The sequence below is a fragment of the Megascapheus bottae genome, chromosome 26, assembly GCF_031878675.1.
Source record: "Megascapheus bottae isolate mThoBot1 chromosome 26, mThoBot2.hap1, whole genome shotgun sequence".
NCBI classification, from domain to species: domain Eukaryota; kingdom Metazoa; phylum Chordata; class Mammalia; order Rodentia; family Geomyidae; genus Megascapheus; species Megascapheus bottae.
Genome location: NC_143534.1, coordinates 13,765,789 through 13,791,003, shown reverse-complemented (window position 1 = coordinate 13,791,003; position 25,215 = coordinate 13,765,789). Strand labels below are relative to the sequence as shown.

The 25,215-nt window shown below is 37.6% G+C and overlaps 1 protein-coding gene across 5 annotated transcripts in view; it reads right to left on the bottom strand.

The window, feature by feature from the left end:
• Malrd1 (MAM and LDL receptor class A domain containing 1) overlaps window positions 1–25,215 on the bottom strand; it is a 361,316-nt gene that overhangs the window by 207,084 nt on the left and 129,017 nt on the right. For all 5 annotated transcript variants that reach the window (XM_090318992.1, XM_090318991.1, XM_090318993.1 and 2 more), the window contains 2 exons: window positions 17,512–17,688; window positions 13,326–13,488 (listed from right to left, as the gene is read on the bottom strand). In XM_090318992.1, the coding sequence (XP_090175118.1) occupies window positions 13,326–13,488; window positions 17,512–17,688 (340 nt within the window). The remainder of the gene's footprint in view (window positions 1–13,325; window positions 13,489–17,511; window positions 17,689–25,215) is intronic.

Below are 25,215 nucleotides of genomic sequence, written 5' to 3'. Positions count from 1 at the left end.
GCAAACCACATTGTAACTGGAGTTCCAAGAACCTTACTCAGTTCTAGAAGTGTTGTGATTATTGAACTGTTTTATTGCTGTTTGGCCTGGGTTTGGTTTGGTTTGGCTTTTACTTCACCTGGTTTTTCTCTCATTTCTTTTAAATCAGTAAGTCATTTTAAATATGATCTGCCTTAATAACTGAAGCAAAATGACAATATAAATAGTGATACAAAAGATACTGGAGAACATAATTTCTGAAATATGTCCAAAAATGTTGAATAAATAGCTAGATTTTGTTTAGAACCCACAGTTCTAAGAGGTAGGTAAGGAGATTAATGTATATGGCACTTAAGAGAACAGGGCTGTGCCAGATAGGCTTCCTAAATAAAAAGTACCTTTGTGCCTACTTTACAGCTTAATTTGAATATCATATAACTTTCAGAAATAATTTATATCCCTAATGTCAGAGATTCTTGGGTGACTGCATTAAAGTCATACCATCCTTCAAATAAATATATTTCAATATGCAAAATGCAAGCATTACATCCAGGCAGAAAGCTTCATATTATGAAGAAAATGCAGTGTCTTCCCTCACTCATACTTTTCTACCTCCAGAGAAACCCAAAACAAATGGAGGAGGAATCAGAGCCTGCCTCTCTGCTGTGCTATACTCATTGTATTTGCATACTGAGCTTCATGTATAATGCACTGTTAACTTTTGTTCAATGTAATTTTAGTACCTCCAAATCCACAGAGAAGCTATAATTCCATTTAGTGAATCTCTTTTTTAAAGATAGGAATTTTTAAGCCCCACTTTTAGGATGTGTTTCCTTGGTGGTTTGAAACATTAAATGAATAATGTTTATAATGAAGGTTAAATGTCCAACTGGAGAAAAGAACTAAATAGAGCAAGTGTCCATTAAAATAAGATTATCCTAGAACTTTGAATGCAGATTCCAGTAAGAGATGGATTTAGCTAACAAGCAAGACACTATATAATAGAAAATCAAAGAAAGCATTTGAAAAGCTGTGATATTGTCCTCTAATTATGCCCTGGATTCTCTGAGGAGTAGCTTTTAACTCTATTCCTGTACTATGGTAATCCAGAGTAGGTGGTCTTAGATTAACATTATATATTTGGAAGATGAGACTGCCCACAAAGTATATCACTGAAGTAAGTGAGAAACTTGAGTGCAAAAGAGGTTTCTTTCTGCCTCAATTCCCAAGTCCTCCATTTACACATACAATTCACTTGACATCTTGACTAAAACATAAAATTTGCTTTTAGCATCCTGTTTATAGAAATAGTGGAAATTTCCCCTAGTCAAGACTCTATTCTGCTTTGATTTAAATACAAAGAGTCAGTGATTTTACTCCTTATCATTATGGCCTCTCCTTATCATAAAGACCTCTTTGGAAGGTCTTTAATGTTTTCTTTACTAGGCAACACTCATCACAACGTTTTTTCCACACCATCTTCTACAGCCATCAAATAAGGGTGCCAATCTCAGAAACAAAAGTTACATGTACTTTTTTCCCTACGGTGATAACTCTGACCTTCTTAAATTATCTTTAAATGGTTGTAAGAAGGGGTTTCAATTCAACATGTCAATTTAGGAGTGCAATAAGGCTTGATAGATCACTCTGTAATTTTGATCATTTTGGTTGTATACTCATGTTCTTCTTAGCGATTTCCCATTGGAGGAGGAGATCTCTCACTGAGGACAGAAGACTCATTTTCTTTCCATTGTGACTAAGAACAAGGCAGAGGGTGCTGGCACTGGAATTCATGTTATAAAGAGAGCAGAATCATTTTAGCTGGTGCATCAGGAGGCAACCACTTAGTCTCCATTTGGATAGAATTCAGTATCTGCTATATTTTTTGCCAGTCCTGGGGCTTGAACTCAGGGCCTAAGCACTATCCTTGGGGTTTCTCAAGGCCAGAGCTCTACCACTTGAACCACAGCACCACTTACACATTTCTCTCTGAATGTGGTATTGAGGAATTGAACCCAGGACTAGGCAAGCACTAGGCCAAATTCCCCATCCTCAATATCTACTTTAGAAAGCTCATTTCATATCAGATCATTCCCATTACTATGATTTAAAAAAATATTGTGTTAAAACTGTCATCACTGTGATCCATACATATGGATTCATCTTGATCTAGTTAGCATCAAGCCGGTTCCACCTCTTCTCCATGGATTTTTTCAGGGTAGGTCTCAACTCTGTATGAAAACAGTTCACTTTCTGTTTCAAATTCTGGTTGGAACTTGTCCCCACCACCACTGTCACTTCTATTTATGCTCGTCAGCACTATAGCATTTATGGTCCCCAACTACAAATCAGCATCCAGATTATATGAACATTACTGAGCTGAGAGCTTTTTATCAATAAACCTGATTGTGCACTTCCCACTACAAGATTTTGAGATCATATTAAATTATGAATCATCGAGGAAACGGAAGATGGCGCGGAGACAATAGGGACGCTGCCTAGCTCTCTCTCACAAAAAGAGAACCAGGGAGTCCCAAGAGCCAACTACCTTAAGAAATCCACAACAACAAACTCAAAAAGCAACGGGGAAGGACTCAAACCAGAAAAGAAATCCAGATAAAGCTCACATCCAACTTTCTCAAAGAATTCGGAACACGAGGACCCCAACCCTACCCCTCGCTGCCGGCTCTGAGCCACGAAAAGTGGTGGAGGGTGCTGGGCCGGGCAGCCCCGACCTGCAGAAACCAGCATAGGACCCGGGCCAGCAAGCCACAGAAGCAGCAGAACCAGAACAGCAAGCAGCGGAACCCAGACGCGGAACACAGGCGGTGGAGGAGACCCGAGGGGAGTAAAAGACTCCACACCACCGTGGAACACCTACAGATGGACTCAGAGGCGTGAGTAACACAGCGGGTCCCCAAACCTATCCGGAAAGCGAGCTGGTGCCAAGCAATAGAACTTAACTCAGACCCTTCCACCACGCCCGAGAAAGACTGGTAGGAGCAAGGGGGCAAGGAATTTAGAATCCTGTCCCTTCCCTCAACAGCCCCCTCCCTCAGGCCATTGACTGGAGACTGACAGGCGGGCTGCCTTAAGACCCAGCACCCCACCAAGGGAGGTGCAGCTGTCCCAACTCCCACCTGCCCAACAGGCTCAACTCCCAGCCCTCTGACTAGAGACTGTCAGGCGGGCTACACTAAGACTCAGCACCCCACCAGGGGAGGCGGAGCTGTCCCAGCTCCTACCTGCCCACCAGGCTCCTCTCCCAGGCCACTGGATCTGGAGAGTGGACGGCGCTGAGTCCCTGCCTTACAACAGTAGGTGGGGTGTGCGGGAAAATAGGAACCAGCACCTGTCCCCCTCAAATCTTGAGCAGGGCATCCTCCAGCTGGGAATCTTGAGGAAGACAACACCGAGGGGCCCCCCACAGTCACAGACTCTCTGACAAAGCAGTGGAAACACAACAGGGATTTGAAGGGCCGACCAGCAGCCAAGCTCGCCTTCTGTGAATCAAAAAGGCAAGGCTCTGTCCTTGGAGCCCACGTATTCAGCTGGGCCCCAACCCTGGGAACAGAGCAGTCTCCTGCTCATCCTGCTGAGAGCCCCTGGAAACTCTCAAACCCCAGACCCTTGGCCGGGGGCCGCCTCTGGAAGCAGCACAGGAAAACGTCTGCCCACCGCGCTCAGACTGAAGCTTGCAGATCCATCCCACGGCTCACTGTGAGGCCACAGGTTGGGCTGAGAGCTAGTCGTGTGGCAACACATAAGTTTTATCTAATACTTTCCAAAATTTATACTCAAATACGCTACCTACTTACTAACTTAGGTCAGTTATCCTTTTCTTCATTACTATAATAATCTTACACTCCTACGTTAATCCTCTTGTACCTCCCCCGATCTCTCTCATTTCTATTTTTCTATCTCTGGTCCTCTGTTGGTCTTTCAACCCTTATAATGCATGGATCTACACTTGATGGTTGTTGAGCAATACTGTATATCTAGGTGTTCAATTATACTCTAGGTTCAGAGGGACTTAAAGACAATAGAGATTGGATTGAGAGGCTTATTGCTTTGGTCATAAATCGCTTATCAGTGGTTGTATTAGACTGGTCTGTAAGTGCACAAAAAGAAAGAGTGATAGCACCAATCAAAAATTATGAACATCTAGTGTCTGCCAGCTAAAGAGGTCTAGATCGGTTATATCTGAAAACCTATAATTGTGTTTAGTATTAATCTTGCTCCCATTTTCAAATGGGCAGAACAAGAAACTCAAGAAAACTGTCAAATCAAGGGATAACATCCCCCACCCAATATAAACAGACAATGGAACAGTCACTGGCAAACCTAGAGGAGAGTCTTCCAAGTGCTATACAAATGCAATTGATAAACATCATTAATGAAAAATGTGAAAATATAAAGAAAGAGATAAAGGAGGAAGCCTTAGCTTAAAAAGAGGAAACCATAAACAAGGTCAAAAATGAAAAAGAAGAAGCCATAAAGGAGACCATAATAAAGGTTTTTCAAAGAAAGATGGATGAATTCATAGAATCCACAAATAAAAAGGTGACCGAACTTCCAACAAATGTCCAAAGAGCTAACCACTCAAATGGAAATCAAGGAGCTAAAGAAATCCATACATAATCTAAAAGAAGAGATGCAAGGCATCAAAAATGAGCAATTAGAAGCAAGGGAGATGAAAAATAAAGTAGATAGCTTTGATAGCAGGTTAGACAATGCAGAGGAGAGAATTTCCAGGGCTGAAGATAATTTAGTTATTATAGAGAAAGAACAGAAAATGAGTCTATCCAAATCTAGGAAAAATGAGAGAGCACTTCAGGAGGTCCAAGACAATTAGGAAGCCTAATTTAAGGCTAATTGGTCTTGAGGAGGGCGTGGAGAAAGAGGTCAATGGTATTGGAAATATACTTCAGGGAATCATCTCAGAGAATTTCCCAAATATCCAGAAGGGCAGGCCCATCCAGATACAAAAAGCTTTTAGAACCCCAAACAGACCTGACCAGAAAAGAACATCCCACTGCCACATCGTAATCCAAACTGGATCAATAGAAACCAAAAAAAGGATCCTAAAGGCAGCCAGGGAAAAGGGTTCAGTAACCTATAAAGGAAAACCAATCAGAATAACCCCAGATTTCTCAGCAGAGACCATGCAAGCAAGAAGTGACAAAGAAGGTTACTACATACTACTAAAGGGATCTTTCCTCCAGGAGGACATAACCATGCTAAATATCTACACACCTAATCCTGTAGCTCCGAACTTCCTCAAGCACACTTTACTTACACTGAAACCATACATAGATCGAAACACAGTGATTGTGAGTGACTTTAACACACCTCTCTCACGTATGGACAGATCAACACGGCAAAAACTCAACAGAGAAATCTTAGAACTGCACAACTATATAGACCAACTAGATCTAACAGACATCTGCAGAATATTCCACCCAGCAACAACAAAATATACATTGTTCTCAGCAGCACAGGGAACATTTTCCAAAATAGACCACATCTTACGCCATAAAACAAACCTGGACAGATTCAGAAACACAAGTTATTCCCTGCACGCTGTCAGACCACAAAGGCATCAAATTGGAACTGAACACACATCTCCACCAATGAAAACCCTGTAACTCATGAAGATTGAACAACACATTGTTGAATCACCAATGGGTCATTGAAGAGATCAGAACAGAAATCCAACAGTTTATGAAATTTAACAAAAAGGAGCACACAAAATACCAACTCCTTTGGAACACAGCAAAGGCAGTACTCAGAGGAAAATTTATAGGGCTGAGTGCCGACAACAACAAGTTGGAAAAATCGCAAAACAACAAGTTAATGTCTCACCTTAAGCTCCTGGAAAAAGAGCAACAAACTAACTCTAACCCCAGCAGAAGGAAGCAAATTATTACAAACAAAGCAGAATCAAATGATTTGGAAGCCAAAAAAACTATAGAAAGAATCAACAAAACAAGGAGTTGGTTCTTTGAAAGAATTAACAACATTGAGAAACCCTTAGCAAATCTTACCAAAAAAAAGAAAAGAGCATATCGAAATAAACAAAATCGCAGACGAAAAATGGTAAAATCACGACAGAAATTACCAAGATCCAGAATATCATGAGGGAATACTTCTCAAACCTTTACGCCAACAAATTTGAGAATCTAGAAGAAATGGATGAATTCCTAGCCAATATTAACATACCCACACTGAACCAAGAAGAACTAACCCAAATAAACAGGCCTATTTCAAGCTCTGAAATAGAAATGGCAATAAGAGAACTTCTACCTAAGAAAAGCCCAGGGCCAGATGGATTCACAGCTGAATTCTATAAGGTCTTCAAAGCAGAGCTATGCCAATGCTCCTCAAGCTCTTCAATGAAATTGAAAATGAAGGTTCTTTACCAAACTCATTCTATGAAGCCAATATAACCCTCATCCCCAAACCAGAGATTCATCAAAGAAAGAGAACTATAGACCTATTTCTTTGATGAACATCAATACAAAACTTCTCAAAAAAAAATACTGGCCAACCGTCTACAACAACTTAGCAAAAAAATTATACACTATGATCAAACAGGATGCATCACAGGGAGGCAAAGCTGGTTCAACATACGCAAATCAATTAACATAATTCAACACATCAACAGGAGCAAGGACAAAAATCACATGATTGTCTCAATAGATGCAGAAAAGCCATTTGACAAGATCCAACACCCTTTTATGTTAAAAGCTCTGGAGAAACTAGGAATCCACGGAACATTCCTCAATATAATAAAGGCTATGTATAACAAACCCACACCTAGTATTATACTTAATGGCGAAAAGCTAAAGCCATTCCCTCTAAAATCAGGAACGAGACAAGGATGCCCACTCTCTCCACTCCTCTTTAAAATAGTATTAGAATTCCTAGCCAGTGCAATAAGGCAAGAAGCAAGCATAAAGGGGATCCAAATAGGGAAAGAGGAAGTAAAACTATCCCTCTTTGCAGATGACATGATCCTGTATTTAAAGGATCCTATAGACTCTACTCCCAAGCTCCTTGAGCTGATTCAAAACTTTGGAAGAGTAGCAGGCTATAAAATTAACAATCAAAAATCAACTGCCTTCCTCTATGCCAACAGTGAGAGGAAGGAGGCAACAATCAGGAAAGCAACTCCTTTTGCAATAGCCTCAAAGAAAATAAAGTACCTAGGAATTACCTTAACTAAGAATGAAAAGGACCTTTTTGATGAAAACTTTAAAACACTAAAAAAGGAAATTAAAGCAGAACTAAGGAAATGGAAAAACCTCCCATGCTCCTGGATTGGAAGAATCAACATTGTGAAAATGACAATCTTGCCAAGGGCTATCTGCAAATTCAACGCAATACCCATCAATATCCCAATGGCATTCTTTGAAGAAATAGAAGAGGCAATATAGAATTTCATATGGAATAATAAAAGACCCCGAATAGCAAAAACACTTCTTACCAGAAAGAACAGCGCAGCAGGAATTTCAATTCCGAACTTTTGACTCTATTACAGAGCTATAATGATCAAAACAGCTTGGTACTGGCACAAGAATAGAACTGAAGACCCAGATATTAAATCACAGACCTATAGCCACCTAATCTTTGACAAGGGAGCCAAAAAAAATAGACTGGAAGAAAGACAGCCTCTTCAACAAATTGTGCTGGCAGAACTGGTTAAGCACATGCAGAAAACTAAAGTTGGATCCTACTTTGTCACCCTGTACTAGAATTAACTCCAAATGGATCAAAGACCTGGAGGTAAAAGCTGACACACTGAAAACTTTACAAGAAAGAATAGGAGATATACTAGTCCTCCTTGGCACAGGTCAAAACTTTCTTAATAAGGACCAAGAATCACAGCAAATAAGAGAAAGGCTGGATAAGGGGGACTGCATTAAACTGCTGAGCTTTTGTATGGCAAAGGACATAGCTAGTAAATTAATTAGGAAGCCTACAGAGTGGGAGAAGATCTTCATCAACCAAACAATGGACAAAGGCCTCATATCTAAAATATATCAACAGCTCAAAAAATTGAATCACTCCAAAACTAATCCCCAAAGTAACAACCATCCCATTAAAAAATGGGCCAAAGACTTAAAGAGAGTCTTCTCTGAACAAGAAACAAAAATGGCCTATAAATACATAAAGAAATGCTCCACATCTCTGGTCATAAAAGAAATGCAAATCAAAACAACTCTAAGATTCCACCTCACTCCAGTAAGAATGGCCAGCATCATGAAAATGAATAACTACAGATGCTGGAGGGGATGTGGCCAGGAGGGATCCCTATTACACTGTTGGTGGGAGTGCAAGCTCATTCAACCACTATGGAAAGCAATATGGCAGTTCCTCAAAAGACTAAACATAGAGCTCCCCTATGACCCAGCAATTCCACTACTTGGCATTTACCCAACCATCCAGAAACAAGGGCATACTAAATCCACTAGCACAACAATGTTCATTGCAGCACTATTCACCATAGCAAAAATATGGAACCACCTAGATGTCCCTCAGTTGATGAGTGGATCAACAAGATGTGGTATTTGTACACAATGGAATTCTATGCTGCTATCAGAAAAAAACGACATCGCCTCATTCGTTAGGAAACAGAAAGTCTTAGAGAAAATCATATTAAGTGAAGTAAGCCAGACTCAAAGGAAATTAGGCTCAATGGTTCCCCTCATTTGTCATAATCAGTAGAAACCTTGGGCTCTACTAGCAGAGATCTGCAATAGAGTAAAACCTTGATACATAAGGGCATATAGTATGAAGCTAATTGAAAAGACCTCCAGGATATTGAAACAAAAGCCATATAACGAATGATTGTTGTTCTTAATGTACAATGTTATCTCTCATCTCTTTTGCTGTCCCTTGGTTATCTCATATTGTTACAGTATCTCACTTTGTTATCTGATATATTGGATTTATTTGTGTTTGGTTATTTAAAATTGGATAGGGACGGGGGGATAACCAAGTCGGGGGGGGGGAGGGGAGGGTAATGGGGACCAAGACATGTGAAAGCGTATCAATATATGTGAATTAATGCACCTTCTATCTGGCAAATATCATGTAACCCTTTTATTAATTACAATAAAATATAAATAAGTAAAAACATAGACTATTCAAAGTATATTTAATTTAAATTTGAATGAAACTTATGGCTCTGATGCTAAGTGATCCAAATATTTTTATTCAATAGTAAACAAATCATATATTTTTGTACGTTCAGATAAGAAGAACTACTATTTTGCCAACTTCCTTGGTAGTTTCTGGAACACAAGTGGGTATAAATTCATTCCCCTTCTCCTCCACTTATTCTTCTATTCCTCTATCTTCTTTTTATTTTATTTTTTATTTATTTTTATTTTTTTTTGCCAGTCCTGTACTTGAGCTCAGGGCCTGACCACTGTCCTTCGACTTTGTCAAGGTTAGAGCTCTATCACTTGACCCTCAGCACCACTTCCAGCTTTTCTCTATGTACGTGGTAATGAGGAATCAAACTGGCTCTTTGTGCATGCTAGGCAAGCACTCTACCAAGAGGCCAAACTCCCGGCTCCATCTATCTTCTTTTTAAAAGACCAGATTATGGCTCATTTTCAAAACTAATAAGAAAAGAGCCTTTCCAGGAAATCTTTTCTTTCATTGCAGAATGTAAAGAACACAGAAATATTTTCCAGCCTGAATCTCAAGAAGACATGTAGATTTCAACTAGTGATATTTTCATCAAATAAATTTTATTTCTTTATTTCATTTGATATTTAAGGACAGTACTCATTAATTAAATTTTTGAAAAATATCATGCCATTTGCTTTACCTGGTCCTGGATTAGACAGATAATCCAAATCCAATCATGAGCTTTGTGCTGCATATACTTGACCTGAAAAGATAAGATGACTTGCCAGGTGCTAGTAGCTCACACCTATAATCCTAGCTACTCAGGAGGCTGATATCTGAAGATCACGGTACAAAACTAGCCTGGGCAAGAAAGTCCATGAGATTCTTACTTCCGATTAATGATCAGAAAGGTGGAAATGGAGCTGGGCCTCAAATGGTAAAGCTAAATTAGACTTGAGCAAAAACGGCATTGTTCAGGGACAGTGCTGAGGCCCTGATGTAGAGCCCTAAACATGCACACACACATACGAAAAGGTGAAAAAGAAAAGCAAACTTTTCTAACTCATTAAGTGATATGAAAAGAGATGCAATCCTAATTTTATGTCGCAGAATTCCCTTCAGGTGTATAAAGTCTAATCCCTTGAAGTGTGGATCTAAAACTGTATTATGTCACTTGTAGTGTGTCACTTCATTTACTTTGGCTTGTCAATTCATTTTTATGGTGAGAAAACCAAAATACATTTAAGACTTTGCCTAGTAAATAACTACACAATGGTAACTTCCCTATATACTATTTACATGGCCTGGCTGTTCTAGATTTCTTATTGCTTCTTATTGTGTTTGAAATGAGAAAACACAATGAAATATATTGATGAGATTTGTTTCTCTTTGCTTGTCATTTATTTACAAATGAAATTCCCATATCCTGAGCCAGGAATTGAGAGAATAAAAAGCAAAGAGAAAGGAATAACTAGTATTGATCTTCTTTTATTTTCAAAACAGATCTGGGAAACTCGGGAACCATGAATTTAAATATCTGGAGCAAGATTTCTAGAGTTAGATGCCAGAGAGAGAAACATTTTATAATTAGCTATTCTTTTATCTAACTATAAAAATAATCATTTGGAAAACTGAGCTGGTAGAACTAAATGTAATAGAATAGGATATTTCGTGTGCCTTTTAGGATTTAATTTTTTAATTAGCATACATTATTTGTATGGTGCTTGGGGGAATGTCTTGTACACACACACACACACACACACACACACACGCATGGATGCATTTCTGGTTATTCGTGCACAATTCACATGAAACATTCTAATCTGTCATTTACTTTATGTTAATATGAATAATGAATGGCATATGGTTTATTTGCTTAAGCCACGGAAGCTTCCGTGGATTGTCCTTTGCTTTATTGTGCTTTAGTAGCAGAAAGAGTTGTCCATAGAAATTTTAAGTCATGACATTCAAACTGACAATATATGATCAAAACAAATGTTATTTCCTCCTCCTACTCTTTGAGCTGCTATACTGCTAATATTTAAATGGTGTTAAAACCAAAAACATTTTAGTAGAAGAAAAATAATGTCCAAAAAAGGGACCATAAAAACACAAACAAAGAAAAAATTTCAGCTGAAAGAAAATGATCGCTTTCTAAAGTTACTGTGTCTCTCCTTGAGCTATTTTGAGCAAGGCAACTGGGAATGGGTTACACAAATACCATTAGCTTCCTTTGAAGCTGTAGCTTAGAAGCTGAGAGTCACAGGGCCTTCACTGTAAAGAGGGGTACGAAAGTCACGAAGACTGTAAAGAGATCCTCTGTAGTGTAAATGGGCATTCCTTTTGTTACCTGCAATAACATTTTCATGAAACTCTCAGAAGGAAAGGAGGAAGGATGAGACCATACAATACTTCAACACTCCAATAATATGGACAACAAATCAGAAAAAGACATGACATATTGAACTCTGGAAGAAAAGGCCAAAAGAAATGATCACCAAAAACAAAATCCCAAATTAAAATAATTCATGGAGGTGGAATCATGAGGAGGCATTGAACTGAGCACTTTTATAGAAAGCACAAGGTGAAAATAAGAAAAAATGACAATATGAGAGATGGAAAGAGGAGAATCAGTTACTAATATTGGCAAGGTTTGATTATTTCATATGTTACATTATCCAAATCTTTCAAGACTGTACAGTCACTTCAGTCAATACTAACAAATTCTTTCTCCTTCCTTTTCATTTAAAGAATTTATAAACTTGTCGTAGTGATTTTCTATGGCCTAGAAGCTTATGATCAAACTGTTTCTCTTTTTGAATTAATATATGTTAAATTATGCACAGTATGGAGCTTATGTGCCATACTTGTTCTTCATGTTCTTTAATCTCACACATCCTCCTCTATGAGCCATTCTTATCACCATGCTCTTCATGCTTGTTTCTTCTTCTGTGTTTTTCTAGGAGATAGTTAGCTCAGAGCATTTCCAGAATGATTCATCATTCATTAATCCCATTCAACTTTCCTTTTTTCCTTATACCATTTGTTGCCATCTCTAATGGTAGCAAATGCAAATGCTTTCATTTACAACTGTAAATGCTTTACATTTATGGACTGATTCAGGGTCCCTGTGAGAGCAAGGATTCCTTCATTCACATTTCTCAAGTAGGAGGTATCTCTGTATTATCTTTTGGGAAATGTTATAATGTTAGAATCAAATTAAATGAAATGGAAAGTCTACCAGTTGGGAACAGATTAGCAAAATATTGTTATGTCCTTAAATCAAAATGAAAATTTTGTTGTAACTTTAATACAGGATTTATTACCAAGTGGAAAAATGTATTTCTCGCTCTATGAAAATAATCTGGACACCCACTTGTGTTCATATGTTTATAATAAACATGAAAGCATGAGAATGAGGAGATGAAAGGGAAATGGATGAGTTAAATTATGGAAGAGCAAAAGTAAAACATGGAGAAAAGAGGAACAGAGAGAAAGGAATTTAAGCAAGGGTGTGGAGGAAAGGTAATTTTTTTGTTGGGGTGATGTACAGAGAAGTTATATATATTAGGTAGTGAGCACATTTCTTGTTAAACATTGTTACACCCTCCCCACACATTTTTTCTCCCAATATCCCTCTCCATATCTTCCCCCCCAAGTTGTAAAGTTCATTTCCAACATATTGTTAGTTTCACTGTTGTATTAGCTCATCGTTTATCCCATAATAGGTAATTTTTTTTGCCAGTCCTGTGGCTTGAGCTCAGGGCTTGAACGTTGTCCTTGGGCTTTCTCAAGGCTAGCACTCTACCACTTGAGCCACAGCAGCACTTCTGACTTTTTCTATGTATGTGGAGTGCTGAGGAATCGAACCCTGGTTTTTGTGCATGCTAGGCAAGCACTCTTATCACTAGGCCAAACTCCCAACCCAGGGAGAATAGGTAATTTTTAAAAGGAAAACATATACAGTGTACAAAAAACATGTAAAAAGTAGTTGGTGGCATTATACATTATTTTCAATTATTTACTTATATATTTTTGTTTCCTATGCCATTTGTGACACATATGTTAATTTATTTATATACTGTAGGAGAGAACACATTTTCTACTGTTTAAAATTAACTTAAAAATGTATGCTTATTACAGCACTGCTCCAGGGTAAAGGGGTGGAATAAGAGATATGCTGAAAATATGTGGTCACTTACTTTGTATGATCTACTGATGGCCTGTGATTTTCTTCTCCAAGATGAATAGTTTTTCCACTACCGAGTCCCCACCTGAACGTATTTGAGTCTTGAAATATATTTGCAGTGATGGGCCGATGCCAATTACAAAGGTTACCTTTTTCAAATGTGCAAATGTCTGTAACTTGAATAGAATAAGACAAAGAAAAGTTGAGCTAATCACAAAGAGTATGTCAAAACTAAATGGGAATTCTTAGGTCCATAGCACTTTCTTACTCTTGATTATTTTAAGAAAAAAATTGTAACTTTTTGAGTTTTCAGAAGTATTTAAATCTACAGTTTCCTCTTGACATCTTACTAATTTCATTTTTATTTATATTTACTATTATTATATCTCTATAGTGAGTAAAATATAAGAATAAAGGTCCATATTAACAATGTGCTCAAATAAAGAAGTGAAATGTTAATTAGCTACTAAAGCACCAATATCTTCTCACTCATGAGACCTTTCTCACCTTTGAGCTTTGACAAGACTGTTGGCTTTTGTCCATAGTAAGAGTACACCACTTAACTTTGACTCAGGCATTTCAAGGATCAATATCAACTCCAAATTACTTAATTTCAAAGCAATGGAATATACAGTAACCACATTTCAGCTGTTTTCATGATGTGTTTTAAGATTCTTGTAATGGCTGCTTTCTGGTATCAAACAAGTCATAATTCATAGGTCCAGTTATTTCAGTATGAAAATACTTTCAATTTCTATCTCTTTTTTTCCCAGTATCCCTCTTTCTCTGTCTCTCTCCCCACCCCCAAACTCTGTATACATTTATTTATCTATCCTAACTACTCCATTGACTGAGCTTTTGAATGTCATTGACACTGGTGAAGACACTTCTACCATTCAGAAAATTGGATCTATAAAATCATACAATATCTGAGAAAATGCCATTGTAAACAATGCTTTTTCATAGGCACAGTGGTGAATGTGTGTTATCCTAGCAACTTGGGAGAGTCTGGAGGATCAAGAGGAGTCTAGCCAAGTAAGAGTAAATGAGGCACTGTTTTGAAAACAAAAGTGTGAAGCAAAGGGCTAAGGTGCTGCTCACATGATAGAGCCTAGCAGGTATCTGGTCCTTGGTTCAAATCCCATCCTGCCACATACAGACCACACACACAAATAGACAAGGAGATCTGCTCTAGAACATTGCACCTAGAGTCGACAATCATACACAACGCGCTTAAAAAATGTAAGAAGGTAGATCTCATTTTGAGTGTTCTAACCACAACTGTAAAAACCAACTAGAAAGCATTAACCTGAAGGTTATAAATAAATTTATAATAATATATGATCTTGTAAAGAAATGGAAAAGGAAAAAGGGAGACTTATATAGTTGGATTGCCAATGAAAGGTTAATAATTTATTTATATTTATTCAAAATAGGAAATATTTGCAGTGATTTAAATATGATAATTTAGTATAAACATTCACTCATGACATTTAAAGGACTTATCAAAACATCTCATCTAATCATAAGTGACATTCCTAAAATGGCAAAGATGAATTAAGAAATTCAATATTTACTATAGATACTCAGTTAGCATAATCAGTTGGGGTTTATGTAAACATATTACAAATGTTATAAAATATACGTGCTCTTTTAGTAAGTAGCATCTCAGAAGAAAGTCTAAATGCCTCTCCTCTCCCTGCATCATCATTCATTTACAATACACAGCTCAGATTCCTTGCTAATTTAAGTTAATTCCAGCCCCTTTTCACTCATGGAGTGAACTAGCTTTGATTTTACTATTGTTTGATCTAGATTAGACAGTTAATTTGTGGTATATTTGCATGTTAAAATGGATTCTTGCCAAGGAGTGGGACCGCTGGGTCATAGGGGAGCTTTAGTCTTTTGAGAAATCACCATACTTCTTTCCAGAGTAGTTGAACAAGTTTACATTCCCACCAACAGTGTAGTAGTGATCCCTCCTGGCCACATCCCTGCTAGCATCTTGTTGTTATTAGATTTCTTGATAATGGTCATTCTAACTGGAGTAAGGTGGAATCTCAAAGTTGTTTTGATTTGCATTTCTTTTATGGTCAGATGTCAAGCATTTCTTCATGTGTCTATAGGCTATTCTTACTTCCTCTTCAGAGAAATCTCTCTTTAAGTCTTTAGCCCATCTTTGGCATTTACCCAAACATCCAGAAAAAAGGACATACTAAAGCCACTAGAACAACGTTTACTGCAGCACTATTTACCATAGCAAAGAATTTGGAACCAACCCAGACGCCCGTCAGTAGATGATTGGATCAAGAATATGTGGTACTTATACACAATGGAATTCTATGCTGCCATCAGAAATAATGATATTGCCCCATTTGTAAGGAAATGGAAAGACTTGTGAAAAATCATATTAAATGAAGCAAGCCAGACCCAAAGGAACATAGGCTCAATGGTTTCCCTCATTTGTAATAATTACTACACATCTAGGACTTTCCTAGCAGAGGATTACAATAGCTCAAAACCTAGGTACATAAGGTCATATAGGATGAGACTAAATGAAAGGATCTTTAGGATATGGAAACAAGAGCTTTATCTTGGGTGATTGTTGTTCTTAATATACTATGTTATTTCTCTTCTCTTTGGTTTCCCTTTGTTTAATCTCATATTGTTACTGTATCTGAGTTTGTTACCTGGTATTTTGTATATACATTTATATGTTCATTTGAAATAGGAAGGGGAAGGGGGAAACAAGATGATTGGGAGGGGTTTCAGGGAGGGAAACTGGGACAAAACCATGAGAAGGAGTATCAATGTGTGAGAAGTAATGCACCTACTACTTGGCGAATGGAACTGTAACCTCTCTATATATTATGCCAACAAAAAATTTTTTTAAAGGATTCTTTTTTTTTTTTGCCAGTCCTGGGCTTGAGCTCAGGGCCTGAGCACTGTCCTTGGACTTTCTCAAGGCTAGAGCTCTACCACTTGAGCATCAGCACCATTTCTGACTTTTTTCTATGTATGTGGTACTGAGGAATCGAACCCGGGTCTTCGTGCATGCTAGGCAAGCACTCTACCACTAGGCCAAACTCCCAGCCCCTAAAGGATTCTTATGGAATAAAAAAAATAAGGATGGAGTTTACTTGATTACTGAAAGTTTACAATTTCTTAACAAAGCTAATATAAAAACAGGTAATAGTCACATCATCCTCAATCTTGTTCTCTTGGCTGATGTTCTACCACTTAAGCCCTGCTTCCAGCTCAGCTTTTTGATGATTATTTTATTTAATTAAAACTATTTTATTTTCTCTAAGTAACTGTACAGAGGGGTTACAATTCAAGCTGTCAGTTTATGAGTATAACTCATCTTAACCCAATGTTACCCCTTACATCCTTCACTGGCATCCCTGCCATTGCTGATTATTTCCAGGCTGGCCTGAAACTGTTATCCTCTGGATCTCAGCCTCTTGAGTAGCTAGGGCCACAATCCTGGTCCACCAACACTCAGTTTATTGGTATATTTTCAACTTTGAATACTATGAAGGTACTGGAAACATAATACAGATATATTACTCAATAGAGTACAGAATAAGGCAATTGCCTTATGAAAGATTTTTTTCCTTATGATAAAGAAATTTACAATGCTTACAAATTTATTTTTCTTCTTAGTCTGCATTTTTGATAAGCAATTGTCTTTCAAATTAAATGCTATGAATTGTGTACAAAAGTTATGAATTAATATCAATAAGTAAAAACCATGTTTTACTAGGATGAAAGTTGATGATTTCATCTGCATATTTGGAAAACATTGTCTTTTGTGCATTTTGAAAGTGGCAATATAAAGAATTAACTTAATTTGAAGATGTTATATTTCCTGAATAGTCTTTATTGGTAAAGTGGTAAAAAGAAAAAGAAGGCTAGATACAGAGGTAGTCAGACACAGTATCAGAGTCAGGTACAGTCCATAAAAGCAGGAGTTTTAAAACCACAGTATTGATCTATAGACACTTACCTTTTATTGAGCTTCGTGTAAAAATGTATGTTTATTTTTCTACTTTAAGGTCTTTATAAATACCTATTACATCCAGAAATTATCTGAAGATTATCTTAAGCTGTACTGAAAAATGTTATGACATTAGAGATTATACTAGTGTTTTCTTATGTATTTGGTGCTATATTTAAAATTGCAGGAATGGACATACCACAGAATAATTCATCTGATCTGTCGGGGCAGTCGTACCTAAAGTCACACTTCTGAAGTTTTCCAACACAGTGACTATCCAACCTGCAGACAAATTCATGGTCTGTGCAATTATGTGGAGGTAATGTTACTGGAACTGAAGGTTCTGATGGAGTTGGAATATCCATTGGCAAATGACCTAGATAAATTATATAGAGGAATCATTTAGCACATTTCCCATTGCTTTACATATTTTACAAAGCACGTAGTTCTGAATATGCCTTGCATGCAATATTATAAAGGAATATTTTATAGCATTTTTCAGTGTGGTCAATTCACCTAAGTAAGTATAAACATTTAGCATGGTGGTATTGGTCTTAGAAGAAGCAAGAGAAAAGGGGTACCTGCATGAACAGGGTTGAGAGCAAGCAGAGAAAGGGGTAGATGAGCATATTAATGCACAGAAGACCCAAATCAAGGCTTGGAAGATTGGCAAGAACAAGAGAGTTGAAGACACTGTTATTAGGAACCAGAGTCAAGGTCTGCATAAACCTGTTAGTCCACAGGGTGCATAAATGTACCACTTGGAGTCACAAAGCCATTTCTAGTTTTCTGGTAGTTAATTGGAAATAAGTGTCTTACAAACTAGCTTTGAACCACAATCCTCAGAGCTCAGTGTCCTGAGTAGCTAGGATTACAGGTAGGAAGCCACTGGGTTGAGTATATTCACAATGGGGTAACACATCTCTAAAACTTCTTTGTCTTGCAAAATTGTGACTAAACTTACTAATAATACCCTTTCTTTGGCCCTTGATGGCCAACCTTTCTGTGTTTCTATGGTTTGGAGAACTTTAGTCTTTTTATGAACTGAAATGTTCAGTATTTGTTCTTCTCATGATTAGTTTATTTGGCTTAGCATAATGTTCTCCTGGCTTATCCTCTGCCTTAGTCCAGGCTATTATAATAATAAATTGTTTTAGGCTGAAGCTTAAATAGCAACCATTTATTTCTCCAGTTTTGTAGACAACAAAGTTCCAGATGAAGGAGCTAGGAGATTGGTGTCAGGTAAGGGGTCACTTCCTGGTTTGCATAGGAATATTTTCTCTTTGGATTTTTACTTGGTAGACAGAAGAAAGATAACATGAAGCGCTCTCCTGTCATTTTATAAAGGCTTTTCTTTTTTATTAATGAGTTCTTTTATGCATTATTCACCGTCGTGACCAAATTATCTCCCACGGACTCCCAGTCTATACAGCCACATTAGGGATCCAGATTTCAACATTAAGCAAACATGCAGTTTATAGGGTCCGTTCAGTAACCTATTACAGATTTTCCTTCATAAAGCTACACAATGTTCCACAGTTTATTTATCCCACTTTTTCCCTTGTTCATCTATCGGTGGTGAATGAATAGTTGTTCTCCCTATAAATCATTGTAAAGACTATTGCCACAAAAGTAAGTGCACAATATACATTGATCCTTCTTTGAATTTCTCTGAGTATAATAAGAGAAGATCATTACAATCTACTTTTTATACCCTATCAAGAACACTTAAAAATTTGTCAGCATCCTCACCAAAACTGGTTATTTTCTATTCTTTTGATCATGAACATACAAAAGTGTTTGAGGTGAGGTTTTCATGGCTTTTGATTTACTATTTCCTTATAATTTGTGATATTAAGGGTGTTTTGTAACTTTGTTGTCCATTTGTATAACTTTTCTTTCTCAGTAACTCCAATCCCATATCTGTTTCACAATAACTTTTAGAAACCAGTCCAGCGGTTAGAATGCAGGGCATATGTGCCACCTTGGGCTTGCTCTTCCCAGAGAGAAGCTGTAAGTTTGGGAATTTTCCCCTAATGACATTGGTCTTCAGAGTGGAGAGTCACTTAGTGGAATGGTGTCAGAAATTTCCCCACAGCCTTTGATGTGGATGTCTTTGTGCTCATGGGGTTGGGAGAAGGAGAGAGGCAGCGTATTCGGGAATCTATTAACTGATGTCTGAATTCCTCAAAAGGGCACTTTGTCCATTTATTACTGCTATATGGTATCACCCTGGGAGAAGGAGAGCTTGGTGATTCCCATTAGCCAACATGCTAATGTCACTCTCTTTTAAAAATGTTCCTGTGAATCCACAAAGGCAAAAAATACACCACGACACAATTAATTATACTCTAGATATTTATATAGTGAGACCAAAGGGGGATATTCTTAGATGATCACAAAGGCATGATAGCTATGTGCGTATGGTCATATAAAATAACATTTATTGGGGCCAGGAGTTTGGCCTAGTGGTAGAGCGCTTGCCTAGCATGCACAAAGACCCGGGTTCAATTCCTCAGTACCATATACATAGAAAAAAGTCAGAAATATTACTGAAGCTCAACTGGTAGAGCTCTAGCCTTGAGAAAGTCCAAGGACAGTGCTCAGACCCTGAGCTCAAGCCAACGACTGGCAAAAAATAAAAATAAAATAATATTTATTGAAATGAACTCCAAGAAATGAAAAGAATACCTTTACCCTTTTCTTTGTTGCTGCTTTTGTTTTCTGTGTTTTTGTCTTGCTTGTAAGTTTATCTGTTTGAAGTGAATAATGATGGGACAAAGACTAACCAATGCAGCAGTGGAACTCCCTAGACACTGTATTGAAAATGAACTGTATAACTGGTAGGTGGGGCTAGGAGGGAAAAACTGGGATACAGTGAAGAAAGAGATGACACCGTTCAAAAAGAGATGTGCTTTTCACTTGTCATATGTAACTATGATCCTTCTGCACATTACCTTTACAATAACAATAATATATATTAAATAATACGTATTTTTAAAAGAACATTCTTTGAACAAAAAGAAAAGTTGGACCTCTTTCACAATGGTTACACTTCATTTCACTCTTTTTTTTCTTTTTCTTTTTTTTCTATATATTTTTATTGTAACTAATAAAAGGGTTACATGATATTTGCCAGATAGAAGGTGCATTAATTCACATACATTGATACCCTTTCACATGTCTTGGTACCCATTACCCTCCCCCCACCCAGCACCTGCTCCCCGTATTGGTTTTCCTCCCTTCCCTATCAAGTTTCAGATAACCAAATACAAATAAATTCAATATATCAGATAACAAAGTGAGATACTGTAACAATATGAGATACCCAAGGGACAGCAAAGGAGATGAGGGATAACATAGTACATTAAGGACAACAATCATTCATTATATGGCTTTTGTTTCAATATCCTGAAGGTCCTTTCAATTAGCTTCACACTATATGGCCTTATGTATCAAGGTTTTGCTCTATTGCAGATCTCTGCTAGTAGAGCCCAAGGTTTCTACTGATTATGACAAATGAGGGAAACCATTGAGCCTAAGTTCCTTTGAGTCTGGCTTACTTCACTTAATATGATTTTTTCTAAGTCTTTCCATTTCCTAACAAAGGGGGAATGTCATTCTTTCTGAGAGCAGCATAGAATTCCATTGTGTACAAATACCACATCTTGTTGATCCACTCATCAACTGAGGGACATCTAGGTTGGTTCCATATCTTTGCTATGGTGAATAATGCTGCAATGAACATTGTTGTGCTAGTGGATTTAGTATGCAGTAGATTCTGGGTGGTTGGGTAAATACCAAGTAGTGGAATTGATGGGTTATAGGGGAGTTCTATGTTTAGCCTTCTGAGGCACTGCCATACTGCTTTCCATAGTGGTTGAATGAGTTTGCACTCCTACCAACAGTGTAGTAGTGATCCCTCCTGGCCACATCCCCTCCAGCATCTGTTATTATTTGTTTTCCTGATGCGGCCATTCTAACTGGAGTGAGGTAGAATCTTAGAGTTGTTTTGATTTGCATTTCTTTTATGACCAGAGATGTGGAGCATTTCTTCATGTGTCTATAGGCCATTTTTGTTTTTTGTTCAGAGAAGACTCTCTTTAAGTCTTTGGCCCATTTTTTAATGGGATGGTTGTTACTTTGGAGATTAGTTTTGGAGTGATTCAATTTTTTGAGCTGTTGATATATTTTAGATATGAGGCCTTTGTCCGTTGTTTGGTTGGTGAAGATCTTCTCCCACTCTGTAGGCTTCCTAATTAATTTACTAGCTATGTCCTTTGCCATACAAAAGCTCTGCAGTTTAATGCAGTCCCACATATCCAGCCTCTCTGATTTGTTGTGATTCTTGATCCTTATTAAGGAAGTTTCGACCTGTGCCAAGGAGACCTAGTGTATCTCCTATTCCTTCTTGTAAAGTTTTCAGTGTGTCAGCTTTTACCTCCAGGTCTTTGATCCATTTGGAGTTAATTCTAGTGCAAGGTGACAAAGAAGGATCCAACTTTAGTTTTCTGCAGGTGCTTAGCCAGTTCTGCCAGCACAACTTGTTGAAGAGGCTGTCTTTCTTCCATTCTATTTTTTTGGCTCCCTTGTCAAAGATTAGGTGGCCATTGGTCTGTGGTTTAATATCTGGGTCCTCAGTTCTATTCCATTGGTCTTCAGGCCTGTTCTTGTGCCAGTACCAAGCTGTTTTGAGAATTATAGCCGTGTAATAGAGTCTAAAGTCTGGAATTGAAATTCCTCCAGCGCTGTTCTTTCTGCTAAGAAGTGTTTTAGCTATACGGGGTCTTTTATTATTCCATATGAAATTTTGGATTGCCTCTTCTATTTCTTTAAAGAATGCCATTGGGATATTGATGGGTATTGCGTTGAATTTGTAGATAGCCCTTGGCAAGATTGTCATTTTCACAATGTTGATTCTTCCAATCCAGGAGCATGGGAGGTTTTTCCATTTCCTTAGTTCTGCTTTAATTTCCTTTTTTAGGGTTTTAAAGTTTTCATCAAAAAGGTCCTTTACATTCTTAGTTAAGGTAATTCCTAGGTACTTTATTTTCTTTGAGGCTATTGTGAAAGGAGTTGCTTTCCTGATTATTGCCTCGTTCCTCTCACTGTTGGCGTAGAGGAAGGCAGTTGATTTTTGAGGGTTAATTTTATAGCCTGCTACCCTTCCAAAGTTTTGAATCAGCTCAAGGAGCTTGGGAGTAGAGTCTATAGAATTCTTTAAATACAGAATCATGTCATCTGCAAAGAGGGATAGTTTTACTTCCTCTTTCCCTACTTGGATCCCCTTTATGCTTGCTTCTTGCCTTATTGCGCTGTCTAGGAATTCTAGTACTATGTTAAAGAGTAGTGGAGATAGTGGGCATCCTTGTCTCATTCCTGATTTTAGAGGGAATGGCTTTAGATTTTCACCATTAAGTGTAATACTAGCAGTGGGTTTCTCGTAAAAATCACATGATTTTCTCAATAGACGCGGAAAAGGCATTTGACAAGATCCAACACCCCTTTATGTTAAAAGCTCTGGAGAAACTAGTAATCCATGGAACATTCCTCCATTTCACTCTTAACTGCAATAAATGGGAACACTTATCCTTGCTAAGATTTGTAGTGTCAGCATTTTGAATTTTGGTCATTTTAAATTATATGTAGTATAGTTTACTGGTTTTCTAATTTTCAGTTCCTTAATAACAATATAATGTAGGGCCAGCAGTTTTGGCCTACTGTAAGAGTGTTTGCCTAGCATTTACCAAGATCCGGGTTCAATTCCTTGAAACTATAAATATAGAAAAAAAAAGCCACAAGTGGTGCTGTGACTCAAATGGTAGAGTACTAGGCCTTGAAAAAGCCCAAAGACAGTGCTCGGGCCCTGAGTTCAAGCCGTGGGACTAGCAGAAAATAAAAATGAAAAAAAAAAGCTAAAAAAATTCAATGCTGAATATATCTTCATATACATATTTTTCACTTTTATAGTAAGACCTGGATTCAATTCCTTGGTACCACACACATAGAAAAAAAAAGAAGTGGTGCTATTCCTTAAATGGTATAGTGCTAGCCTTGAGAAAGCCCAAGGACAGTACTCAGGCACTGAGTTCAAGACTGGAAAAAAGAAGGTATTTTTTTTTTATGTTGCTGGCACTGCTTTCCGTGTCGCATATAAAATTATTTTCTGGTGCTAGGTCAATGAGATTTTCTCTCATATTGTTCTCAGGGAGATTCATAGTAGTGTTTTACCTTTTAGTCTATTAGACCCATTTTAAGTTAAATTTATTACAGTTGGAAGGAGCTGTGTCTGGATTCATTTTTCACATGGAATGTCCAATTGTTGCCCAGCCATTTGTTGAAAAGTCTCTTTTTCCTCTTGCTTTACCTTTGTTCTTTTGTCCAGATCACCTAGATACATATATGGGACTCTATTTCTTCACTCTCTATTCTGGTCCATTGATCTATTTCCTGGCTTTTCTCACCAGTATGACATTGTCTTGAATGTGTTAAGTTCATAGTGAAGTGTCAAGTAGAGGAACAACAGTTCCCCAGCTCTTGTTATTTCCTCTCAGGAGTGAGAATTTTCTTCCTATGTCTATAGGAGCTTCACAAAAAGACAATAATCTCCTTTTACTCATTTTATAAAGATATTGTCCTTATCATAGAGGAATGATCTTATGATTTAATCTAACTCCATCTACCTCCCAAAGGCCTCATCTCCAAACACCATTTCAGAGAAAAGTTTTATTTCAGTGTAAGAGTTTGGAATCTAGAAGAAGCAGAGATTAGTCTGGCTTGATCTGATGTCCTTCCACATCCCCAACCCACAGGGAAAACCAGCCACCTGCACATCTGTCACAGGCAGGACTTCCCAAATTGATGTTCAAGCTCCAGATGGATGCCGTGCTCTTACTGCAGGCTCTGTGGAGTAACAGCGTCAAACAGGATAAGCTTCTTGCTACAAAAATATAATCTTTTATTTGATAGAACTGATTTTCTAGCTTGTTTTCTACAGCCTTTTCTCTCTGCAGCCATTCTCATATTGATAATTATATGAAAATAGCCAATACATTTAACCCTTGATAATTTTTTTAATCAATTTAAGACAATAATGTGAGGTAAGCACCTAACAGGCATAGTAATTCTGTCTCTCTCTATGTTATTCTGTGATTTCTGGTGTGAAGAAATACATTTAATCTGAAATCCTAAAGGTCTAGTTGAGGTTTTAACAGAATCATAAGAGGACTGAAAATGCAAGTAGATCTATGGCTCCAGAACAATAAGATATATATTTCCTATAGCATTTAATACAATCATTTAAACCTCAAGATAAAAAAGAAATACATTCACTATGGTAATATTAAAGTAACTTTGTTAGGTCTATATTAGAGAAGATAAGGTTTTACCTACAACATAGTTACTCTGTGGATATGATTTATAACACTATGTATGATACAGCTGTATGACACATATCATGCAGTATTTTAATTTGTGTTTGTGTGTATAATAAAAAAAATCAGCACTTTAAAATATCCTTTTTACTTGAATGTGTGGTAGTGGCTCATGCTTGCAGTTCTAGGTACTAAAGAGGCTTAAATGGAAAGAATTGAGGTTTGAGTCCAAACCAGACTACAAGTCCACAGATTCCCATTTCAACCAATAACTGGACAAGGGGACTTGTGCCTGTCATCTCAGTGCCAGAGGAGGCTGAGACCGAGGATTTGGGTTTCAAATCTGACTGTGAAAATAAAGTCTTGCAATGGTCTGACTCAATGAAAGAAGCCTGATACAGTGGCACTACTTACCAGGATACCTAAAATAGCTGAGGAAAGAAAATACCTGAGAATAGTCTAAAAAGCAAAAGAGAAGGGGCATGTTTCAAGTGGCAGAGAACTGGACTAGCAAATTCAGGGCCTTGAGG